Here is a 20347-nt window from a genome sequence, read left to right as displayed (position 1 = left end):
GTATAAACTAATGTTGTACTGAAAATCGGTTTACAGTTCCATCTAAGCTATTGTTACTCTAGTTTTAGAGTATTTTCCTGTGGCTTCCTTTTTTAATATGCACTCTTCATTTCTATTTAAGATTATTCCAGTTGGTCTTGTTCTGCATTGTTGTAGTTAATTACCACAGCTTTAAATAAAATCTCATTGTATGGTATTAATGCTGTCCTGTATAAATAAAGTCAATGCAATCAAATTTTATTCTCCGCTGGGTTTTTTTCTGTTGGAAAAAGATGAAAGGCCCTTGTAGGAGGGTCTCGTGTGCCATGTATACCCTACAGGTTCACACTACACATTGGTGTGTTGCAGCGGTTCCTTTGCTCACTGACCTGCAAGGGGTAGGAATTCTATTTCAAGAGCCACCCCAGGATGAAGATGTTTGTAATGAAAGCCAACCTCCCCATACTAAAACTGAGCTCCCAAAGTTTATTAAACCTCAAGATAGGGAGAAGTCGGTTACCTGCATTGTGCAGGTGTCCAAGGCACCAGATGTGCAAAGCAAGGAAACCCAATTGGCAAAGGGTTACAGTAGTCAAGAAAAGATTGGTGCACAAGTATTATATAGAGAGAAAGGTGGAGTCTAGCAATATCTCAAAGGAAGGAGCAGCATGTTTCTGTTCCTTAATGTTGGCCGTATGTGAATGAGATGAACCCAGAGGAAGGACTGGACAACCTGCAGTTACCACAGAGTAGGTAGTGGAGTCATCTATGGTAATATTCAAAAGAGTAGTTGATTTTACTCTGGAAATCATGTAATACTTCTTTAAGGGGAGTTTAATTTGATGCTGGGGGGGTGATCAAATTGCGGGGACAGGAATGGAACAACAGGCATTTATTTTTGAGGGGGAGGGGAATGTCACTGAAAAGCTGTTTGGGGCAAAGCTGGCACTGTGGGACGTGTTGCAATGCGTTCATTGGGAGCCCCTGGCTTTTTTTCCACCACCATAATTTTGGTGCGTCACTTTAATGTAGGTACCTTAACCTGCTTGATATATCTATGGTTTATACGAGGAGGTGCAGTCGACAAATCTTCATTTTTAGCATTGCCTCCTTTATTTGACACGGATGTGAGTGCAGAGGGTTTGAAATGTTACTTGCAGAATACACATTTCTTAAAGTGGCAGTCCTATGGAATGGAAATATTTTCTTAACCTGATGAAACACTACACTGTGATTCGTTATGGCAATCGTAATGAAGCCTGTTCCTCCATAGACTCTGATTTGTCAGAATGTCAAGCTGGGTGATAGTTTGGGACATTCTATTCTGTACTACAGGAAGCGTGTATGTTTCTAAAACATTCTTAATCTGATGCTAGTAATAAAAACAAATTAATGGGCTTTCTGGGTAGTGTATGCACCGTTCTTCAATAGTGGCCAACACCAGGCTATTGCACTGCCCTGTCAGTGTCATTCTGGGACATGTAGAATCCTGGAATGAACAGAATATTAAGTAATTAATAACATTTCATCCTAGTAACCCATAGGATGCATAGAAGAAAAGTAGGCCCTTAAACTTTCAACCAGAAAGCACTCCCATTGATTTCACCACCCCAGTCTAAGCTTGCAGTTAATAGTAATTATGCTTTTGAGGTAGAAAGCAAGTGGTTGTTTGCTTGTGTCAAGTATCCCTCTTTTTTAAGGATCAGTGCCTCCTTTGAACACTAAGCTCTATATCTCTATATATATATATATTTATATATAAAAGATACTTGACCGCAGTGCTAAGCAGAACTTATCGCCACGGTCCAATCATAGTGCACTTGCTGCAAAACGATTGTCTTCCAGCATTTGTATTTTTTAGCTAAAGTGATAAGGTCACAAAGATTTACACTTTTAGTTTTTATCAAAAGTTGTTTTAGAATTGATTGTTCATCCTAAGTGAGGCTTTGCATTTATGGTGTTCCTCTGGATGGACAATATTTGAAAAAGCACTTGTGCTCCTGAAATGCTAAGCACTTGATAGAATCTGCATTTATCCTGGGATGATATTAACTATAAAGCTCTTGTAGCTGTGTTAATATAGCATGTGGGAGGCTATCTCTGACAGAAAATGATACTAGATGTGTCTCCAAGTGGATCGGTATTCTGTGGGAAGGGAAGCGTGGGTGTTTTGACATTACCTTTTACACAATTGCACGTCAAAATGTACAGGGTTTCGGGAGACAGAGAAAAAAAATACATGGTCGTTAATAACTTCCTGTAAGGCAAGAATTGCCATAAGTTTATTTTATTTTGCTCAGTATGTTCTGTTCAGTGGAGGGCTTTTATCACTTTTTACACACCATAAGCATACAGAATTGTCACCTATATATACGATACTACCGTATATGCAAGAGTTAACATTACCAAAAGTGATCGTGGGTGTGCAAAAAAAAAAAGTAAATAGAGATACTTGTGTATTGAAATCTTTTTGTTGCTCATACTAATAAAATATATTACAGTGAAAATATTGGTAAAAAAACAAAACCAGTGTTTTTAAGTCATGTTTGAATAAACACACCGTTCAGAGCCTTAAGACCTTGCTCTGGCTTTTATGTTCAAAATTGACTGCCTGGTCCTTCTGGTGTAGACTCTTATGGATTCAATATTATTATTATTTATTGTTTTATATAGCGCCATCAAATTCCACAGTGCTGTGAGGACGACCCTGCTCAATCGAGCTTACATCAATATTTATGGTTTATATAGCAACATCATATTCCATGGTGCTGTACAATGGGGACGTAGGACATATGATATATACTACTTCTTAACAATTTCACTTACAGATATAATGGATAAGGAAGTCCCTGCTCAAATGAGCTTACAACCTAGAGATATATACACCGATCAGCCATAACATTACGACCACTGATAGGTAACGTGAATAACACTGATAATATTGTTATCACGGCACCTGTCAGTAGGTGGGAAATATTAGGGAGTAAGTGAACATTTCATCTTCAAAGTCGTTGTAAAAATGGACAATCGTATGGAGTTTGACAAGAGCCAAACCGTGATCGGTAGACGACTGTGTCAGAGCATGTGGGGTATTCTGGTCTGCAGTGGTCAGTACCTATCAAAGGTGGTCCCAGGAAATAAAAGCAGTGAACCAACGACAGGGTCATGGGTGGCCAAGGCTCATTGATGGACGTAGTGGTCGAAGGCTGGCCCGTGTGGTCAAATCCAACAGATGAGCTGGTTTTCGCCTACCGGCTTGTTTAAATGACTTATTTCTTTTACTGTTTTGCACACCCGCAATAACGTTTGCTATTGTATTTTTTAGCGTTATTTAGTGGTAATGTGCTGCATGATATTTAATATTTTGCATGGCACACTACATAAGTATTTGGATCATTTTCCAAATATAAGCCCTTTTTGTACCATCTTTTACATTTTATATGCAAAATTTACTTGCGCTTCTAACACTATTCTGTATTTTAAAAAAAGGCAGCAGTGTAACGATGTGTAAAGTGGGGTGCTTTTGTGTACATTGATGCCATTTTGCAGAACAAGTCTTGATACCCCTGTTCCCCAGCCGCACCACCTTAAACAAGAGTCCTCCTTTCGGTACCCCATCTCCTCCTAGGAATGCAAAGCACAGTCTGCGTAGCTTTAGCAGTTTCTGTTGTGTTAAACAAACTACTAATAAACGATTACTATTAAACACCGTTTACAAACAGAATATTGCATACGCTCATGCATACTACAGTTTGCCCTCATCGAATATGGCGAAAATGCATGTCGTAACGTGCCAGGAGCATCTTCCCTCCGGGCGGCACTTTTATCCCGGACGTCTCCTAGCAACGCGTGTTCTGATTGGATGGAATCAGACTTCCGCTCTTTTCAAACTATCGGGGCGGCGGTTGGCTCTGTGACGAACGTTACTTTTTCGGTCGTTTGATATAGGGACCACCATGGAGGGGGAGGAGGTCATGGCGCCCCCAGCGGGTCCTACCCCGCCCAACGAGAACGTTAAACCTAAAAAAAGAAACGGTCCAAAAAGGAAGTCTTCTGTCAGCAGCCTGGCCGGGCCAACCACCCCGGAGGGAGGCACCTCTAGGAGGTATGGTTTTCCCAATTGTCGAGGTTGCCGTGTGCGCCTGGAAAGCGACACGGCCTTTTTAATATAGAATGTCAGTATTGGTATACGGGTTTTAAAGGGTGCTCGCGAGGCTGTATATTTCCGGTTGTGTGTGCACTTGTAAGTAGCCCGCGGCCCTCCGGCTTTTCTAGTTGCGGTGGGGGCGGGGAAGGAAAAAGGCCTAATGGAAAGCCATTGTATTGGTGTTGCTCGTTTACATTGGATCTGTTCTCTATAAAGAATCGAATGCTATGAGTTAATGTGGTGATATTTTGTGTTGTGTGGATTGTGTAAAATGTATACACACGGGGCATTAATCTGCTGTTACACAATTGATCTCTTTAGATGCCACTCAGCTCCCCGGATATGGCAGGGCTCTTAACTCCCCATCATGATCCCAGTAGTTTATTAGCTGGGGCTTTTGGTATCTGACAGGTGGATCACCTGCCAACTTGTTTGACAGTCGGATTGATAAGATTTTATTTTGTTTAAGTTCTAATATTTTTTTTTCTGGAATTGGATTTTGTTCTGCTACATTCTATTAGTAAAGAGAAAAAAGAGAAAATGTCAGCCTATGGGATTTTAGTGCTGGCTGGGCTGATCTCTTGGTTGCTATGGTGATAATACAGCTATAAAAACGTAACACCGGAATTTGTGCATGTTTTTATATGTTGGAGAAATGCCAAGTCTGTACATTATTTAGGAGCCAGGGATCCATAGTGATCAATGAAACTCCGCAAAATATTAGGTGCCAACAGTGATGTTTTAGGACCCGTATCTGCATGACGCCTGGTCTTTGGTTGATAGTTGTCTCTCCACTGACAAATACAATGTATTGGTGCTCGCACTGAAAGTGGGTGCATATGATATTTTTTGAGACAACTAAATTAATGCATTTGTGTGCCCAATTTCTCATGAGTAAGGCTGAATTTTTGTTTTGTATTCTAGTTATAATAAATATTTGTGTCAACTGTATGAAAAAGTTGTCTGAGGGAAAGCCCTACTTGCTTAAGCAAAACTGTATATAATTTGTATGAATAAGGATTGCAGATAAAAGCACAAAGAAGCCTTTGACTAGAAGGAGTTAAACCGGATTCTCCAGATATAATTGTGGATTGTGGATCTGTTACTTTGTAAGCCAAGGTCAATGCCAAGTTCTTGCTTCTAAAGGATACAAAAGCTCAATCATTAAAATGTAAAGTTAAAATTGCTCTTGTAAATATGACCAATTTTAAATGCTTTATGGGAAGAACAAAAGGTGACCAATTTAAATAAATTCTGATATTCTTAGCAATTTTTTTTCCCCTTAATCACTGAACCCTATGGCTTTTAAATGGTACCATCATTCAATAAAAATAAAGTTTTTTGATAATGTTAAACGTATTTCTTCCCATTCCTCAACTTCATATCTGTGACGGAAGAGGAACTGGCAAAGAAAGGGGCTTCAGTGCATACACGGTTAAAACACCAGCATGGGGCAGACACGATATATAGTTAGAAATCCTCATTTATTTGAACAATGCTTTGGTATACAACAACCTAGGATGAGAAGGGACAATAAGCTGCCTTGTGTGTTTTGCTCACACTTTCCAAAACATATGCTTTTACTAAAAGATGGAGTAGTAGATAGAAGTATTTCTAGCAATCACAACAAAGGGGAGGGGGGCTTGGGATGCCAGCTATGTACAGTGCCCTCCGCTTATATTGGCACCTTTGGTAAATCTGAGCAAAGAAGGCTGTGAAAAATGGTTTAACCCTTTGATCTTTTCTTTAAAAAAAAAAATACTCTGCTCTCGTGGATATCAAACGCACAATGCAGGTTTATAAAAATAAAAGGAGTGTTATAAAGGAGAGAGGTCATAATCTAAAAACTAGAGTGTAAGAGGTTTAGATGTAAGGCAGAGGTTGACGAATTTCATTTGGATCTAAGATACATGCACACACTATCCAACGACATACACTAACACGCACTGACTCTGGCATTATACGTACACACAAACGCTGACTCATATACACGCAGAACATATACACATTAAGTAACACTAAATACACATAAACAATAAATATAAATCTACAGTACAGACCGACTGGCACTATACATGCATACACACACATACGCACAGACTAACTCTAACGCTTAACTATTCCCTTCTCTTTTACCTTGTGGAAACCTGCAAGCTGCCTCTCTACAGCTACAGGGTCGAAACATGGGCACCTGGTTGCTTTGGCACCTGCCTCAGCAACCCCCATCGCCTTCCCAAGGGAGGGTAGCTTCCTGGGCACCAGGAAGTAATTTATATTTGCCGTAATGACCCTGCACCAATCAGGGATTGTTGAGCTCTGATGCAAGGAAGTGTTAATTACTTACTTTATTGAGATGGTGGTAGATTAATGGAATAGCCTCCCAGCAGAAGTTCTAGGGGCTATCGTAGTGAGAGAATTTTAACATGCATTCAATAGCTATCCTTAATCTAAGACAATACCAAGGACTGAGTAAAAGAAAAACATGCTGGCCAAATGGCTCTTCTTTGCCCTCAAATTATTTGTTTCTAGGTTTATAGATTAATGGAAAAGCTTCATCTGTAGCGAGGAGACTTCTGATTGATTGGCAGCTTCTCCAACATTGAAAAGGTAAAATGAAAAATATGATCCCTTTTTAGTAGAGGAGCAGGCAGCTTAATGTACCTGCTTGCTACGATGGTAGCTAGTCTTACAAAGTGACAACTTCCTGCCAGCTAATCTACTTAAGACAACTGACCAAGATGCAGAAAAATGTCTGATGCACATTCCCTGTTAACAAGGTGTATTTTCCTCCTCTATTTAGTTTTGTTAAATCCTGGTCTTGTGTACCTACCTTCCGATATGTCGTGTTACCTGGGCTTTCTGTGCAGTCTGCATGCCACTGCATCTCTTGGATTAGATTTAAAGGGATACTCCCACCCATTTTATTCCTTGTATCAGATTAAAAATACATTTTCAAAATATTGGGCTGTGTTCTAGTTTTTACATTATATAATGTTTTCAGATAGCTGTGTATTAGTCATGTGTATCCTTATTAGCTCAGTCTACTAGACAAACATCCTAACTACTTACCATACTGTCTGTGATAAAGAATAAAAAGGCCAATTTTTTAATCTCCCAGTGAATATTCTGCTTAATGAAAGTCTCCGGTCTACGCTGTACACAGAGCTGTATTTCATGCGCAAGTTAATATTTTTTCTGTGGGACTTGCCTTTTTATGATTGATGGTGGAAGTGTTAACTTTTATTACTTGACTTGAAATAAATTAGAAGTAATGGGGAAATCCTTTTTCGTTCTTCTGTTTTTAACTTGTGGTCATGTGATGCACACTTAAACTTATCTATTACTAAGATGTGCTATAATAATAATACTTACAGGTTTCCCTGGGTAAAGTATCCCAACTTTTGGCATGCTACTACGTTAAAGCTGTAGTAGAATAACATTTGTACAATAACGCCCCTCTAGTCTGAATTTAATGCCATTTCGTTGTATTTGCAGTTAGGACATTTGTTCACTAGATGGCAGACAGTAACCAAGTTTGAAACATTGGAAGCAAATTGTTTCGCATCTGTAGCCATCAGCATGTAATAAATATTTACACATTAATTGAATGTCTTGTAAGAGCTTTTTTCTTTAAATCAAAACCTGAGCAGAGCTTTGCTTCAACAATGGCAATGTACTTTACTTGTAACAATGTTTATTATTTTTGTGTTCAATTTCTGCAAATAATGAGTACCTGTACTCAAGCACATACTCAATACAAAATAAAAACCAGGAGAAAGTAAATGAAAACTCTTATTTTAAAAGCAATATGTGTAATACAATGCTTTGCATCATTGACCCCATGTTAGAAGCCAAGTAAATGAAAAGGCAGATCCAGTACCAGTTTCTTAATCATTTGTATACATCGGGGTTAAATAGAAGGAATAGTACTTCAAGCTCTAGGGAACTAATATGAAGGCCAAATGGCTGCTTTTTCCACTGCCGCAATGTTCACTTGGGTGTGAAATATCATATCCTGCTACTCTGCACATAGGACAAGACATCCTTGCTATTACTTTTATGGGACAGCAACTCGTAATGCATAATGTTGGCGTTCCAAGCAGATCTTTGGTTTATTTATGGCTTTACTTATTTATCCTGTAAGTTATTTCTTTTTATTTTTGTTTTTCTCTCATGTAAGTTTTGTTGGATTTTTTATTTCTTTCTTAATTCGATTTCTTTTTTTATGGATAGAATCTTCCCACCAAGAATTTTCTTACTTGACAGTGCCTTAGGTGTTTGGTTTTTTTTGACCGGTATTCGCTAGGTATGCGGTGAATTGTTGATTTTGTTTTGTGTGCTTACTGGTCATTATTATTCTAGCAGCAACTCTGGAATCTGAATGTTTATGCTTTTTATGCGTTTGGGTTGCGCGCTCGCCTGGTTTGTCTTTCTTGTGCTGTGCGTATGTATATTACAGACATTTAGAGCGAATACCTTAGGGTAACTTCTTTAAGCATAATACTTTTATTAGACCCTTTTGGATGCCACAAACGCAATGCTTTAGATCTACAGCTGTTGTGTATTTAATGATTTTAGCAGCTGTTTTCTTTCAACTGTACTGTACTTTTCAATATGCTTAATCAGTGTGGGCTACCATGGTTTTGATTTATTTGATTTTAGTTTAGTTCTGATTGTCTATTTGGGAAGGAATGTACATGAATGAACTCGTAGAGAGCCCTGGGTCTTGCATGTGTGGTGTGGTATACAGCGCATGTGGCCGGGAAGGCCTCTGTAAGTGTGTGTGAAGATAACGTGTCATTCGTGAGGCTGCGGGTATTGGCAACCGCACACCCTCCTCGCAAATAAGTAAACCCAGGGCTCGACAACCTCTTGCCATGGTGCCTAGGGTTTGTTTCCTGACACCTAGGTTCTCGTTTGCCGGGCACCAGCAGGCTCTATACAGAGATCGGGGGGGGGGCTTTTGTGAATGCCACAGAATTTGTCACAAGGATCTAGTGGTACCTCGCAGAGGATTGGGGCTGTATACTTTGCTCATGACATAACCCTGACCTTGAGGTCACAGGTTTGGATGAAACCATGCTGATTGGGATGTTAAAAACAGGTGTGCCGACGAAGTAGAAATGTGAAGGTGATGACAAGGAGGGGAATTTAAGCTCATTTTGCATTTACTTGTCTTAAAATGATGCACTGATTTATTGTACATGTAACAGATCTCGCTTGTAAATATTTGACTCTGATTTCTTTTCAGACATTCTCTCAGAAGAGGCAGCTCTTTTACCTTCCTGACCCCTGGGGCTCAATGGGATTTTACTCTGGTGTGTACTTTTTTTTTTTTTTTTTTTCTCTTCCTGTTCCACATGTTCATGTATGTTTATCAAAGTTGTTGCCTAATTTTTGTTTGTCACAAATTTCTACTGCAATAAATAGCCCACACCACTTTGTGTTGCTATGTCAATTAACGTTTGTTGTCTTTTTTTATTTGGCTGAGCAGCTTTTATGTAGAATTAGGGAGCCAGGCACATCTATTTAGGGGAAATATGCATTGCATATAAGGGCTGAGCAGCTGTTTTATTGTTTATATCTGGGATTTAGTTCAGTCTTAACTTAAAGAGATCACAATGAAATCCAGATGTTCCCGCAGTCTAGCCTCCAGCGCTGAGTTTACCAGACACGTTTTGTCTAGATGTGGATGGTTTAGTTTTGAAAGCTTGCTTAATGTCTGGTTTAACATTTGTAAGGAAATAACAATTCCATTAGGTTCTGGTTTTCATATAGGTTGTGAGCGAGACACTTTGCTGGTTGCAACTACAACATAAAACCATAGTGTCGCTGCATCATGTGTTAAGGGAACGGTGTTACAAAATTGGAAGAAAACAATTGTGAATGGTACATTTTATAGAAGGAAATCTTATGATGAATATAAAGCTTAAACCTGTCTCAAGTGATATAACCAAACAGTACATTAAAGGGGCAGACAGTTCAGACAGATCAAGCCATCAGCGTGGTACTGTTACAGGTACAAGCTGTGGTTCCTGCAGCAGCAACAGGGGAGCTTGAGGGGTTGGTTCCTTTCACCACACAAACGCGTATCAGAGACTTTAGTATTAACACGTTTCTGACCTGCGTGTGACAGTCGGTGACTGTGATTATGAAAGACATAGCACTGGTATGTAGCCTTGTGAAAGCTGTTGTAGCGGTTAGGCTTCCTCCAGCTTGAGTGTGTGTGTTTTTATGTAAAACTTTTTTTAATTTTTTTTAATTTTTTTTTTGCTTTCAGCAGAAAAGGAAGCGTAAAGAGAAGGATGAAGACTCTGTCAGCCTCTATAGCTTTGATCTCAAGGTAACGAGCGCCACTTTTGGATTTAAAAATATCAGCGTCTCTTGTAAAACTAAGGTAGACGTTACATGTCAAAAATATGAGTCATGGTGAGAGAGAGACCTTGGCGTAACTAAATCCCCAGTATATGGGCCAAATCTGATTAATAAACAAAAACGAAGCCATCAGAAACCTATATCTACAACATCCTCTGCACTTCATACTCAATCACTACTCTCAAGGTGGCATAACTTGCAAAAGATTGTAAGCTTGCGAGCAGGGCTCTCTCCACCAAATGTATCGGTTTGTCTTAGTCTGTCAATTCTTGTCTTGTCATATCCCTTGAATTTATGTATTGTATTAAGCGCTGCGTAAACTGTTGGCGCTATATAAATAAAAGATAATAATAATAATAATAATAAAAGCAGTACTTGCTGGTCATTAAGGCATACTTTAATTTGATTAGCATATGGGAACGGGAACAATGACTATTAAACTACCACCACATTTCCCTTTTAACAGATTTAATGTCTGTTATATGCAGAATAATATCCAAAGGGGACACATTTGTGGATGGTAATCTTATTCCCGAATGCTATCAAAAGCGTGAAAGAAACCTACCAGTATGGAGGAAGGTTTAGTTTGCAGGAGGGAAAAGTCACTGGCGTGATCCAAATTTACTGCACACGTGTTCATATATGCCAGTGTGTGTCTAGAATTACCCTTTAAGGAGTTAAAAACTGCTTGTAAATGGTTTGGGCTCTTACTGTATATTGCTGCTGGATCTCCAGACTTTTAAAGGAAGATGGTAATATGCATTGCAGACGGACACAGAAAAACATAGCTGCAAATTAAAATACGTACCCCCAACATTTCCGGCGTCCCGGCTGGGACACCTGTGCTGAAGGGGGATGAGAGAAGAGGTGGGATTAGGTGCCGCCACCATGAGTGGGTGGAACAGGAGGCATGGTCACCTGCCAATCTTTCTGAAGGCACCACCTCATGACACTCGGCAGCTGAGTCCATGAGGTGGCCAGGTGGGACCTGCAGTAATAGGCTGTATTGCAACAGTACTATTCATATCACAGATCTGAGTGAGATCAAGGGATCTCTCTAACTAACCACAACCCGGGCTATTGGGAGGTATGTAATTGACCGAACACAAACAAATAAGTACATTAATGTAGTGTTCCTGTTTCATCAATGAAAGTATAAACAGTTAAGAGGAACCTAAATAGGTGTGCACTTCTATAAGATCATGTAATGTTTTCGCATTGTCATTTTAGTGACAGTTGTACTGCAGCGTTATAGTAGAGGTTTTTTTTGTTTTGTTATAATCATTCAGTAGACTTGGGATTTAAAAAAAGTAACTTTGTTGCTGTAGATCGATTGGACTTGAAAATAACGCTCGGGTGTTGCTGAATAGAATATTACATGACGTTTTACGCATGGTTACATCTGCAATAGCACATTTAATGTGTGTGGGGGGGAGGGGTTCAAGGATGTGGTTTACATCGGAGTAAAATGCCAGCATAAATGTTACTGCCCAGATGTTTTGCAACACATATGATTCATGTTTGCCCTTCTAAAGGTGTTATCAGTGTTTCTGTAGCAACGATATCCAAAACAAAATCAAAAGTGAGTAATGGCACATCATCATTAATAATTACTCTGCGCTTAGCCTCTGTTCTAGGTCCCGATTCTAAGATCTAGTGCATTTTTTTGAAACTATCAGCTGTGTGTGAATACAAACCGTATAGCTTTAGTCTTACAGGGCCATGGATTTTTCTATCCACCAGGAAGAGTCACAAATATCTATCCACATATTACACTGCTCTGGACAATAAGACATACTCTGTTGACTTCAATTTCTTATGGTATATTTACCATCTTACTGTTTCTGTGGAAGCCTGTCTCCTGACTCCGTTTCCCTTTTGTAAACTGGGGGTACCGTCAACAGCACTTTCAACGGAGCGTAGGAAAAGAACCCCTAGCCTCGTATATTTTTCACACACCAGGTTACTGTTTTATATTGAACTGGGGCTTTTGGTAAAAAATAAACCCCAGTTTAGTATTATGATTATCCTGCTGGTTATTAAAGAGACTTTATAATCTCCCATGCAGTCCCTGAAATGAAAAATGCTCAATACATAATTTAATATGCTTTCTATTCTTTCTGAAAAAAAAAAGCTACAACCTTTCCTAAAGCAATGCCGGGCACCACCCCTGCGCTGAAAGTTTTTGGGGCCGTTTTTGGCTACTTGAAGCAGGCAATTGCTGGCAACAAAGTGCTTTCATGGAAATAATGGAACCCCTGGTCTACTGATTTTTTTTTTATTTATTTATTTTTTAAAATAAGATTATGTTCATGAATAGCCAGCACTTATTTGCAAAAGCTGTACTGGATGATTTGAAGTCTTTACCAAATACCTTGTGGCTGAGTCACCTACAGGGTGGTAGATAAATGGCTCAGCCTCCCAGCAGAAGTGGTAGAGGCTAATAGTGAGGGAATTTTAACATGCATGGGACAGGTATAAAGCTACCCTGGATGTAAAACAAGAAAAATGAACAGAATTGATGAGCTGAATGGTTCTTATCTACTTAACATTCAGCAGCAGGCAGCTACTCGTTGGTTATCTCTGCTCAAATCTGCCTTAAGTGCTGTGAGTGGTTGGCGCATCATTTTTCACATTATATTATATTCTAATACTCTGTTGCTGGCTAGCAATTATTTCATATGAAGAGCTGCGGAGTGAAATGCGTGTAACACCGCGATTAATACAGCATAGAAGAGCCCGTGCTTTAAAAACAATACCCGCTTTATATATTTTGTTGTGTAATGAAGTGTCAGCTTTTACTGGCTTTGTTTTCCACTTTTTGGCTGTAAATGAAAGAGTTTTTTGCTCACCTTGCTGTTTTCATTTGGTTTTATTTTATATATATTTTTTTTCAAGTCACTTCTTGTTTCAGGGCAATTTAGTCAGGATAAACACAGAGTTGCCCTGATTGAGCCAAAGATAAGACCACAAAAAAGGTTTGGGTGGGTCACTGATGGGGGCTGTTTTTCTTGTTATATGCAGATTAAAAGGGGGCTTTTATTTGACGCAGTTCACCGATGGAACAGGCATGTTAACATTTTTGCCGTGCTTTGTTTCCTTTTCATTAAGTATGGAGGCCTCCTGCCCGTTCTTGCAGTGAAGTATAGGGTTTCTCTGGAAGCCTCTGCTTTATATCCGGGTTGCTTCCTTTTTCTGGTGCCGGGGCTCCAGCCTATCTCAGAAGCAGCTAAAATAATGGCAAATCCAGGGGTGGGATGAAAATCCCATGTGGCTTATGTTAATGCGGAATTTAGAAACCGACAGGGCTATCTATAGTTTTACCCAAAATAGCCTTTAGAACATTTTTCATGTTGTCATTCGTGAAATAATTGGGGGTTCTTTTATTGGCGACTACAGTAAGCCATTTGGCAGGGTCGCTCTACCTCTTGAGGTAGTAGTTTTTCTAGAGTATGGAATAGAAAGCAAACTTTGCGCATGAAACTTGCCTGAACAGCAGGCTGTGTTGGTTTATTCTGTGTCTAGAAGCGAAGCTGTCTGTGTAACGCGAGACTAGCTAGTAGGTGTGCCAGCTGTCACCGACAAACGACGTGGGATTGAACGGCCGCACGCCCAGAAGGCAGCTGCAGCGCTCCTCCCACCTTTAAGTACATGAAACCGGAGGACTTCCCAAACCTGAATTCAGTTGCAGCAAGGGAAGTATGCAGTATGGGAAGGAGCTGTGAGTGTTTCTTAGCACACAGACGGCTTGTGTATGAAAAACTAGCAGCTCTCCTAAGAGCTGAGCCTCTAAAGTGGATCGCTTGCGTTTCCTGTGAGGGGGATATTAGAAAGTATGGTGGCTCATGATGAGGTTGGAGGTCTCCTGCCTATTAAAAGGACTATCCAGGTCATAGCAGTTCAGAACCAAGCATCTAAGGAATTGGAGGTATGTATTAAAACAGAATTGCGGTTTGCGGTGATTAAAGAAGGGAATTCCTGTTAAATAAGAATGTTTTTTTGGTAGTTTTCATTCTGTGTTGGCATTTGATTGGATTACGTTTTTCTTCTTTAAAGCTGGTTGTTTTAACTGATTATTAAGCCGGTATACAAATGGAATTGTTTGCATTTAGTTGTGGTTTGAGAATTATTAACTTGCTTGTTTTACTTATCTCCATTTTTGAGGCTCTGTCAGCTTCCCTTAACCTTAGAACTATGAATCATATTCACAAAATAGCATAAAAATGTTCCAAAAACACCTACGCTTTGATCTGCTTTTCTCCTGCATTCTTTCAGTTGTTTGTATTGTTTAATTTGTAGCCTCGTAGAATGTTACATCTGATACAACAGACACGCTCGCCTACCGAGATTTTAAAATGGTTTTTGAGCTTTGAAGCTTAAACTAATTTCAACACGCTTATTTTATTACTGGTACCAGCCTCTTCTTTATTGGATCTGCTCGTTTTGCTGCCCTTTGCTGTAGATAAAAGTTGTTTGAAGCTGTTTCCTCGGCGTGTGCTTCCCTGAGAGAACAAATTGCGAGTATTTTTTGGGTGGTGGGTGGCAGCGTAGTTTGTCTTCTTACAGTAAAATCGTATTGTGCACAACCTCTGATCTGTTTATTTTTTTTTTTTTTATTAAAATACAATTGTTGTCAGTGTGATTAATATACAGGAGAGTTTTGCCTACTTACTTTGTGTACTGTGCTGCCGAATTCAGCGTACACATGTTATCCCTTGGTAGATATTCTAACACACACAGCCTTTTATCCGTATGTTTGAGAGCGTTTCACAGAGAATGTCTCCCGGTGACCTAAGGGCTATTTGGATTAGTAGCTTTTTTTTTTTTTTTTTTTTTGCTGCTGGCAGGATAAGGGCTTTAGGATTTCAGATTCACCCTGAAGGGAATAACGGCTGTTTCTGTTAGGGTAAGCCCACACATTACAGTAGGGGATTCTTATGTTTCCCCCCCTAATTTTGGCAGTATTAGCTGAGAATTCTTCAGCACCCGCTTGTGTGATAAAACCGTTGAAATAATATAATAACTGTCACATAGCAAAAGTGAGTAATAATTCCGCTACGCATTCTTGTTGTGTTGTTTCAAACAAGAGACTCTTTGTCTTCGCTCTACCAAACGGGCAAGCAAAAATGTAGACGGCTTACTTTATCTGACACCAGTGTGCTATGCGGTCATCAACACCTGTCCCTCACAGAGCGTTTGTCATATCTATCCCCTGAGAACAGTCCAGTCACTTTCAGCTTCCAAGACTTCATTCTTCAACACATCCGCTCATTTAGAAGATATGTGCAGAAAGTCTGTTGTCCTTTCGGATGGCTATGACGTTTAAGCATTAGTGCTATTGGAAGAAAGTAACATTGTGCATTTTTTATGCATGTGGTGTATATATTTACATGAAGCCCATTGTCCAAGTTGTAGTAACTATTTAAAGTGGCTGTTACTGATTACTGTGATAATACTGGGATTCATCTGCTGAATTTTAACCTGCTCTATCTGGTCATGGCTAGTATGTGTGCTTGTGCTGATTATAGCAAGCAGAGCACTACTAGGTGTATTGAGAACCTACATGTGCAGAGTTTTGTGCATTAAACTAAAATAATATATTGTCCTCCACTGGCTCAGCAATGCCGAAACTATGCAGAAACTGTACAGACGTTCCTAGACTCGAGTATGTGCCGGCGCTGCGCTGCTGAATTCAGTTTGCTTAATATAGACGCTAAATAAGCTTAATGTTGTTTGGCTAAAAGACATTAATCAAATGATTGATGTTTCCACTCTGAAACTGGTAGAACAATTGTTTCTTGTGCTCCGTACGACCGAGCAGCTGTATCGCTGCTTTATGCCTCATTTGACAAATATTGCCTTTTCCAGCTTTTTTGTGCGCGTTTTCTTTTTTTTTTTTCTTTTTTTTTTTTTAAAGGCAAAAAGTTTTTGAAATCGTATTTGAGCAGCTCAATCATTTATTTAAAACTAAACACTTCACGCAAACTAGCTGAAGGATTTTTCCAGTAGTTGAACATTTACTCATTTGTTTAAATATAGTTGCGTGCAGAGAATTACGTAATATATATTACAGAATATATATTCTGTCGTACGCTGCCCTGTCTTTATATTTGCATAGCGTTTGATCTTGATTGCTGTTTTTGATTAACTTTTTGCAGCTAGTGGGTTTACATTTATTTGGAATTACTAATGAATGAAACATCATTTTGTGTGTTTTCAGGAGCCGAGCAATAAAAGAGTAAGGCCTTTAGCACGTGTGACATCATTGGCAAACTTAATTTCTCCTGTAAGAAATGGAGCAGTACGACGCTTTGGCCAAACTATTCAGGTAAAACATTTATTTTTCAAAAAAAAACTTCTTTATACCAAATAGCTTGGACATCTGGTTATGGTCATATGAGTAAAGTGACGTGTTTCAAATGTACTTAAATATATTTTTATGTACTGAAAACATGCTTCATCTTGACAGTCATTCGCAATGCGGGCAGAAAACAAGTCTCCAAGCAGCACCCAAAAATCCTGTAGCAGGATGGCTGCTCCTACCCCTCCCAAAAGAAGGAACAGTGTTCTTTGGTCCGAAATGCTAGATGTCAATATGAAGGAAAGTCTGAGCACAAAAGAAATTAAACGGCAAGAGGTGAGTTAAGACACCATTCCCTATGTCTACCAACTCAGTGAATGCCCAAATATCTATTCCTGTGTAATACCTGTAAAAAAGGACCTGTCACGCCAAAAGCAGTTAATTAAAAGTGAGTTATGACATTTTCCATCTGACCTCTATGTGGTGGTTAGTGTGTAACCCACAATGGTTGCTCCTTTTCCAGTGGGCTTCATTTCAGATCACTAATCGCAAGCGAGGCCCTTATACTTTATGGTACTTTTCAGTGCTTATCCAGTTAACAATTATTCCATCTCAGTAATATAAAATGAGGTTTGCGTTGGCCGAGTCAGGCTTCCTGCATGTTGTTAACACCAGGGACTTGTCTGTTTTCCTGCCATGCAGGCTATATTTGAAATGACGAGAGGTGAGCAAGACCTGATTGAAGATCTCAAGTTGGCGAGAAAGGCCTATCACGATCCCATGTTGAAGCTATCTATCATGTCTGAGGAGGAACTTGCACATATATTTGGAGATTTGGATGCTTATATTCCTCTTCATGAAGGTACGGCTATGCCTGTCAATCAAATGATTTCTTCATAAATATATATATATATTGAATTTGTGTCCTTACATACATTTTATTTATTTAAATAGAATTTCTGACTAAACTTGGGGAAGCAACACGAGCAGATGGAACTGTTGGACAAATTGGACAAATTCTTGTTAATTGGGTAAGATACCTATCTGTTCTAAATCGGTTTAAAAGACAATGTATACATCAACATAGGGATACAGGGTGTATGTAATGTAAAGATCAGTTCTGTGATTTCTTTACTAGGCAGATAAGAGGTACCTGTTGTGGAGTTAAAAGTGGAACACTATATTCTAGAAGGCCAATGCTAAGGGTTCTCGTACATTTGTTAACCATGAACTTATCTCTATTGCTATTTGTATATTTGAAAATATATTTGACAAATCTGCTTCCTCTGCCTACAGTTGCCACGACTAAATGCTTACAAAGGATACTGTAGTAACCAGCTGGCAGCCAAGGCGCTCCTAGACCAAAAGAAGTTGGACCGCAGAGTCCAGGACTTTCTCCAGAGGTGCCTTGAGTCTCCCTTCAGTCGCAAGCTGGACTTATGGAGCTTCCTTGATATACCCAGAAGCCGTCTTGTGAAATATCCCCTGCTGTTGAAAGAGATATTAAGGCATACTCCTAAAGACCATCCAGACATCCCTAATTTGGAAGAGGCTGTAAGTAATGGCAATGTTTTTAGGTGTTTAAATAATTGTGTTTCATGTAATAGTTTACAATACAGCGACTTGCTGTGTAATGCTGCTGCACTTGCCTACCAAAGTTAACCATAGAGCAAAAAATTTTTTGTGGCCTCCTCTGTTAATGCACTATTCTATGGAGGACTCACCTTGCTATGCTTTCACTATGTTTAATCATGATTTGTCTACTTTTCCCCCTCTTCCTGTAGTTATGCTTGATACAAGGAGTGCTTACCGACATCAACTTGAAAAAGGGGGAGTCTGAATGCCAGTATTACATTGACAAACTCGAGTACCTGGATGACAAGCAGAGGGATCCACGAATAGATGCAAGCAAGATGTTGCATTGTCATGGCGAGCTGAAAAATAAGAATGGGCATGTAAGTGTGCTAGTATATAAATACTTTGGATTTCAGCGGCAAGTTGTTGTGTGCACATAAGTTTATCCTGAGGTGTAGGAAACAGAGCATATTTGCTATTTTGTTGAAACAAAAAGTACACATCTTGTTCTGTTTAGTAACACTAAATTGTGAATTCAGGCAGTCAAAGTAGATTTTGAGGCCTAATTGCAAACATGCTTTCTGCTCTGGTCAGATTTTACAGGACTCTGTGGCAGTTTGCCTTCCACAAAGAGCTTTTTTATGTGTTTTAAAAAAAAGTGTCATTTTAGGGATATAATAAAGGAAATTTTACCCTAAGTTTGACTTCAGTGCTCATGTGAAACATTTTTCTCTCTGCAGAAGCTGTATCTGTTCCTTTTCCAAGACATCCTCGTCTTAACACGTCTTATAACACGAAATGAGCGCCAGTACTATCAAGTTTACAGACAGCCTATTCCTGTTCAGGAACTCGTTTTAGAGGATCTGCAGGATGGCGATGTAAGAATGGGAGGTTCTTTTAGAGGAGCATTCAGTAATTCAGACAAAGGTATGACATTTTATATAGCTACATTGGCTTTATCATTAAGCAGTTTGTCTCCCATCACAATATGAATTGCTAAATGGCACATGTGTTACATAACTATGGTGTGTCAGCTGTATATGTATTGTATCAAATAAGTGACTTTATCTGAATTTAAGCGATTCCTGATATTGTTTACTAAAAACTTTTTTTTTTTTTTTTTTAAATTTTAGCCAAAAACATATTCAGGGTCCGATTCCAAGATGCATGCCCTGGCCAGAGTCATACACTCCAAGCTAATGATGTGTTTCACAAACAGCAGTGGCTCAACTGCATAAGAACAGCCATTGCTCCCTACCAGCAAGCATCACCAACCGAAGTGAAGGAGCTTCCGGATGTTAACGAAGAATGTGAAGAAAACCACCCACCAGTGCCAAACGCCAAAGCACAGAGGAGGTCGTCTACCATATCTGGGATTGTAGAAATGGACTTGGATGAAAACGAGCGCAGTCCTGTCTCAAGCTCACCAGAAGACTTTAAAAGTGGGAAAACACAAAGGGCACAGACTGGGAGTCGTAAATTCCGAGATAAAACACAGCAGAGCATCAAACGGAAAGAAACCTTGGTTTAATTTGCAAGCTGACTCTTGGAAGGACTTATTTATAAATGTGTACATTTTGTTTCCTGTACGTTTCCAGAACGCGTGGATTATTTCACTTATCCTACTGTACTTGTTATCCTCCTCCCTCTTTCAGTGGCAGCTACTGGTATGCAGTTAACACTGTTAAAAATAGTGTCAGTTTTCTTGAGATTTGAGTAATCGCATAAAAAAAAGACAATAGTAAAGTTCTGTTACCTGACACACTGACCACCGGATCCTGTGGTGGAGACTAGTTACCAGTGCATTTTTTTTTTCAATTTTTTAATATATATGTGTATATATTATTTTTTTTTCCCTGGAGAAGGTAGTGTGTGAAGTGGGACTCCCAAGTCTAAAATCCTCTCTGTGGGCCGAATTCAGTTGTTTACTGGGGTTTTCCCAGCTCTTCCCCACTCTGAGACGGCTATGC

The 20347-nt window shown here is 39.4% G+C and overlaps 1 protein-coding gene across 2 annotated transcripts; it reads left to right on the top strand.

The window, feature by feature from the left end:
• Positions 1-3868: 3868 nt before the first annotated feature.
• NET1 (neuroepithelial cell transforming 1) lies at positions 3869-20097 on the top strand. Of its 2 annotated transcripts, XM_053464187.1 has the most exons (11): positions 3869-4084; positions 9378-9444; positions 10410-10469; positions 16722-16829; positions 16971-17138; positions 17505-17664; positions 17757-17833; positions 18099-18356; positions 18587-18757; positions 19118-19304; positions 19511-20097. In XM_053464187.1, the coding sequence occupies exons 1-11, from the start codon at positions 3936-3938 to the stop codon at positions 19906-19908; spliced, it is 1803 nt and encodes a 600-aa protein (XP_053320162.1). In that variant the 5' UTR covers positions 3869-3935; the 3' UTR covers positions 19909-20097. The 2 variants fall into 2 exon arrangements, with proteins under 2 accessions (XP_053320162.1, XP_053320163.1); XM_053464188.1 differs by lacking the exons at positions 3869-4084; positions 9378-9444; positions 10410-10469 and adding an exon at positions 14180-14429 and having other exon boundaries at positions 19511-20095.
• The last annotated feature ends 250 nt before the right edge of the window (positions 20098-20347 follow it).

Source organism: Spea bombifrons, chromosome 4 (assembly GCF_027358695.1).
Source record: "Spea bombifrons isolate aSpeBom1 chromosome 4, aSpeBom1.2.pri, whole genome shotgun sequence".
Classification (NCBI taxonomy): domain Eukaryota; kingdom Metazoa; phylum Chordata; class Amphibia; order Anura; family Pelobatidae; genus Spea; species Spea bombifrons.
The sequence above is the reverse complement of the archived record's forward strand: the minus strand, read 5'-3'. Positions and strand labels throughout refer to the sequence as shown.

What these genes read in the sequence shown, in the direction of transcription:
- NET1 (XM_053464187.1), top strand. Translation starts at nt 3,936, where the DNA reads ATGGAGGGGGAGGAGGTCATGGCGCCCCCAGCGGGTCCTACCCCGCCC. An exon ending in GCTTTGGCCAAACTATTCAG is followed by an intron (nt 16,830 to 16,970) that starts GTAAAACATTTA and finishes TCATCTTGACAG; the next exon opens with TCATTCGCAATGCGGGCAGA. An exon ending in TTATATTCCTCTTCATGAAG is followed by an intron (nt 17,665 to 17,756) that starts GTACGGCTATGC and finishes TTATTTAAATAG; the next exon opens with AATTTCTGACTAAACTTGGG.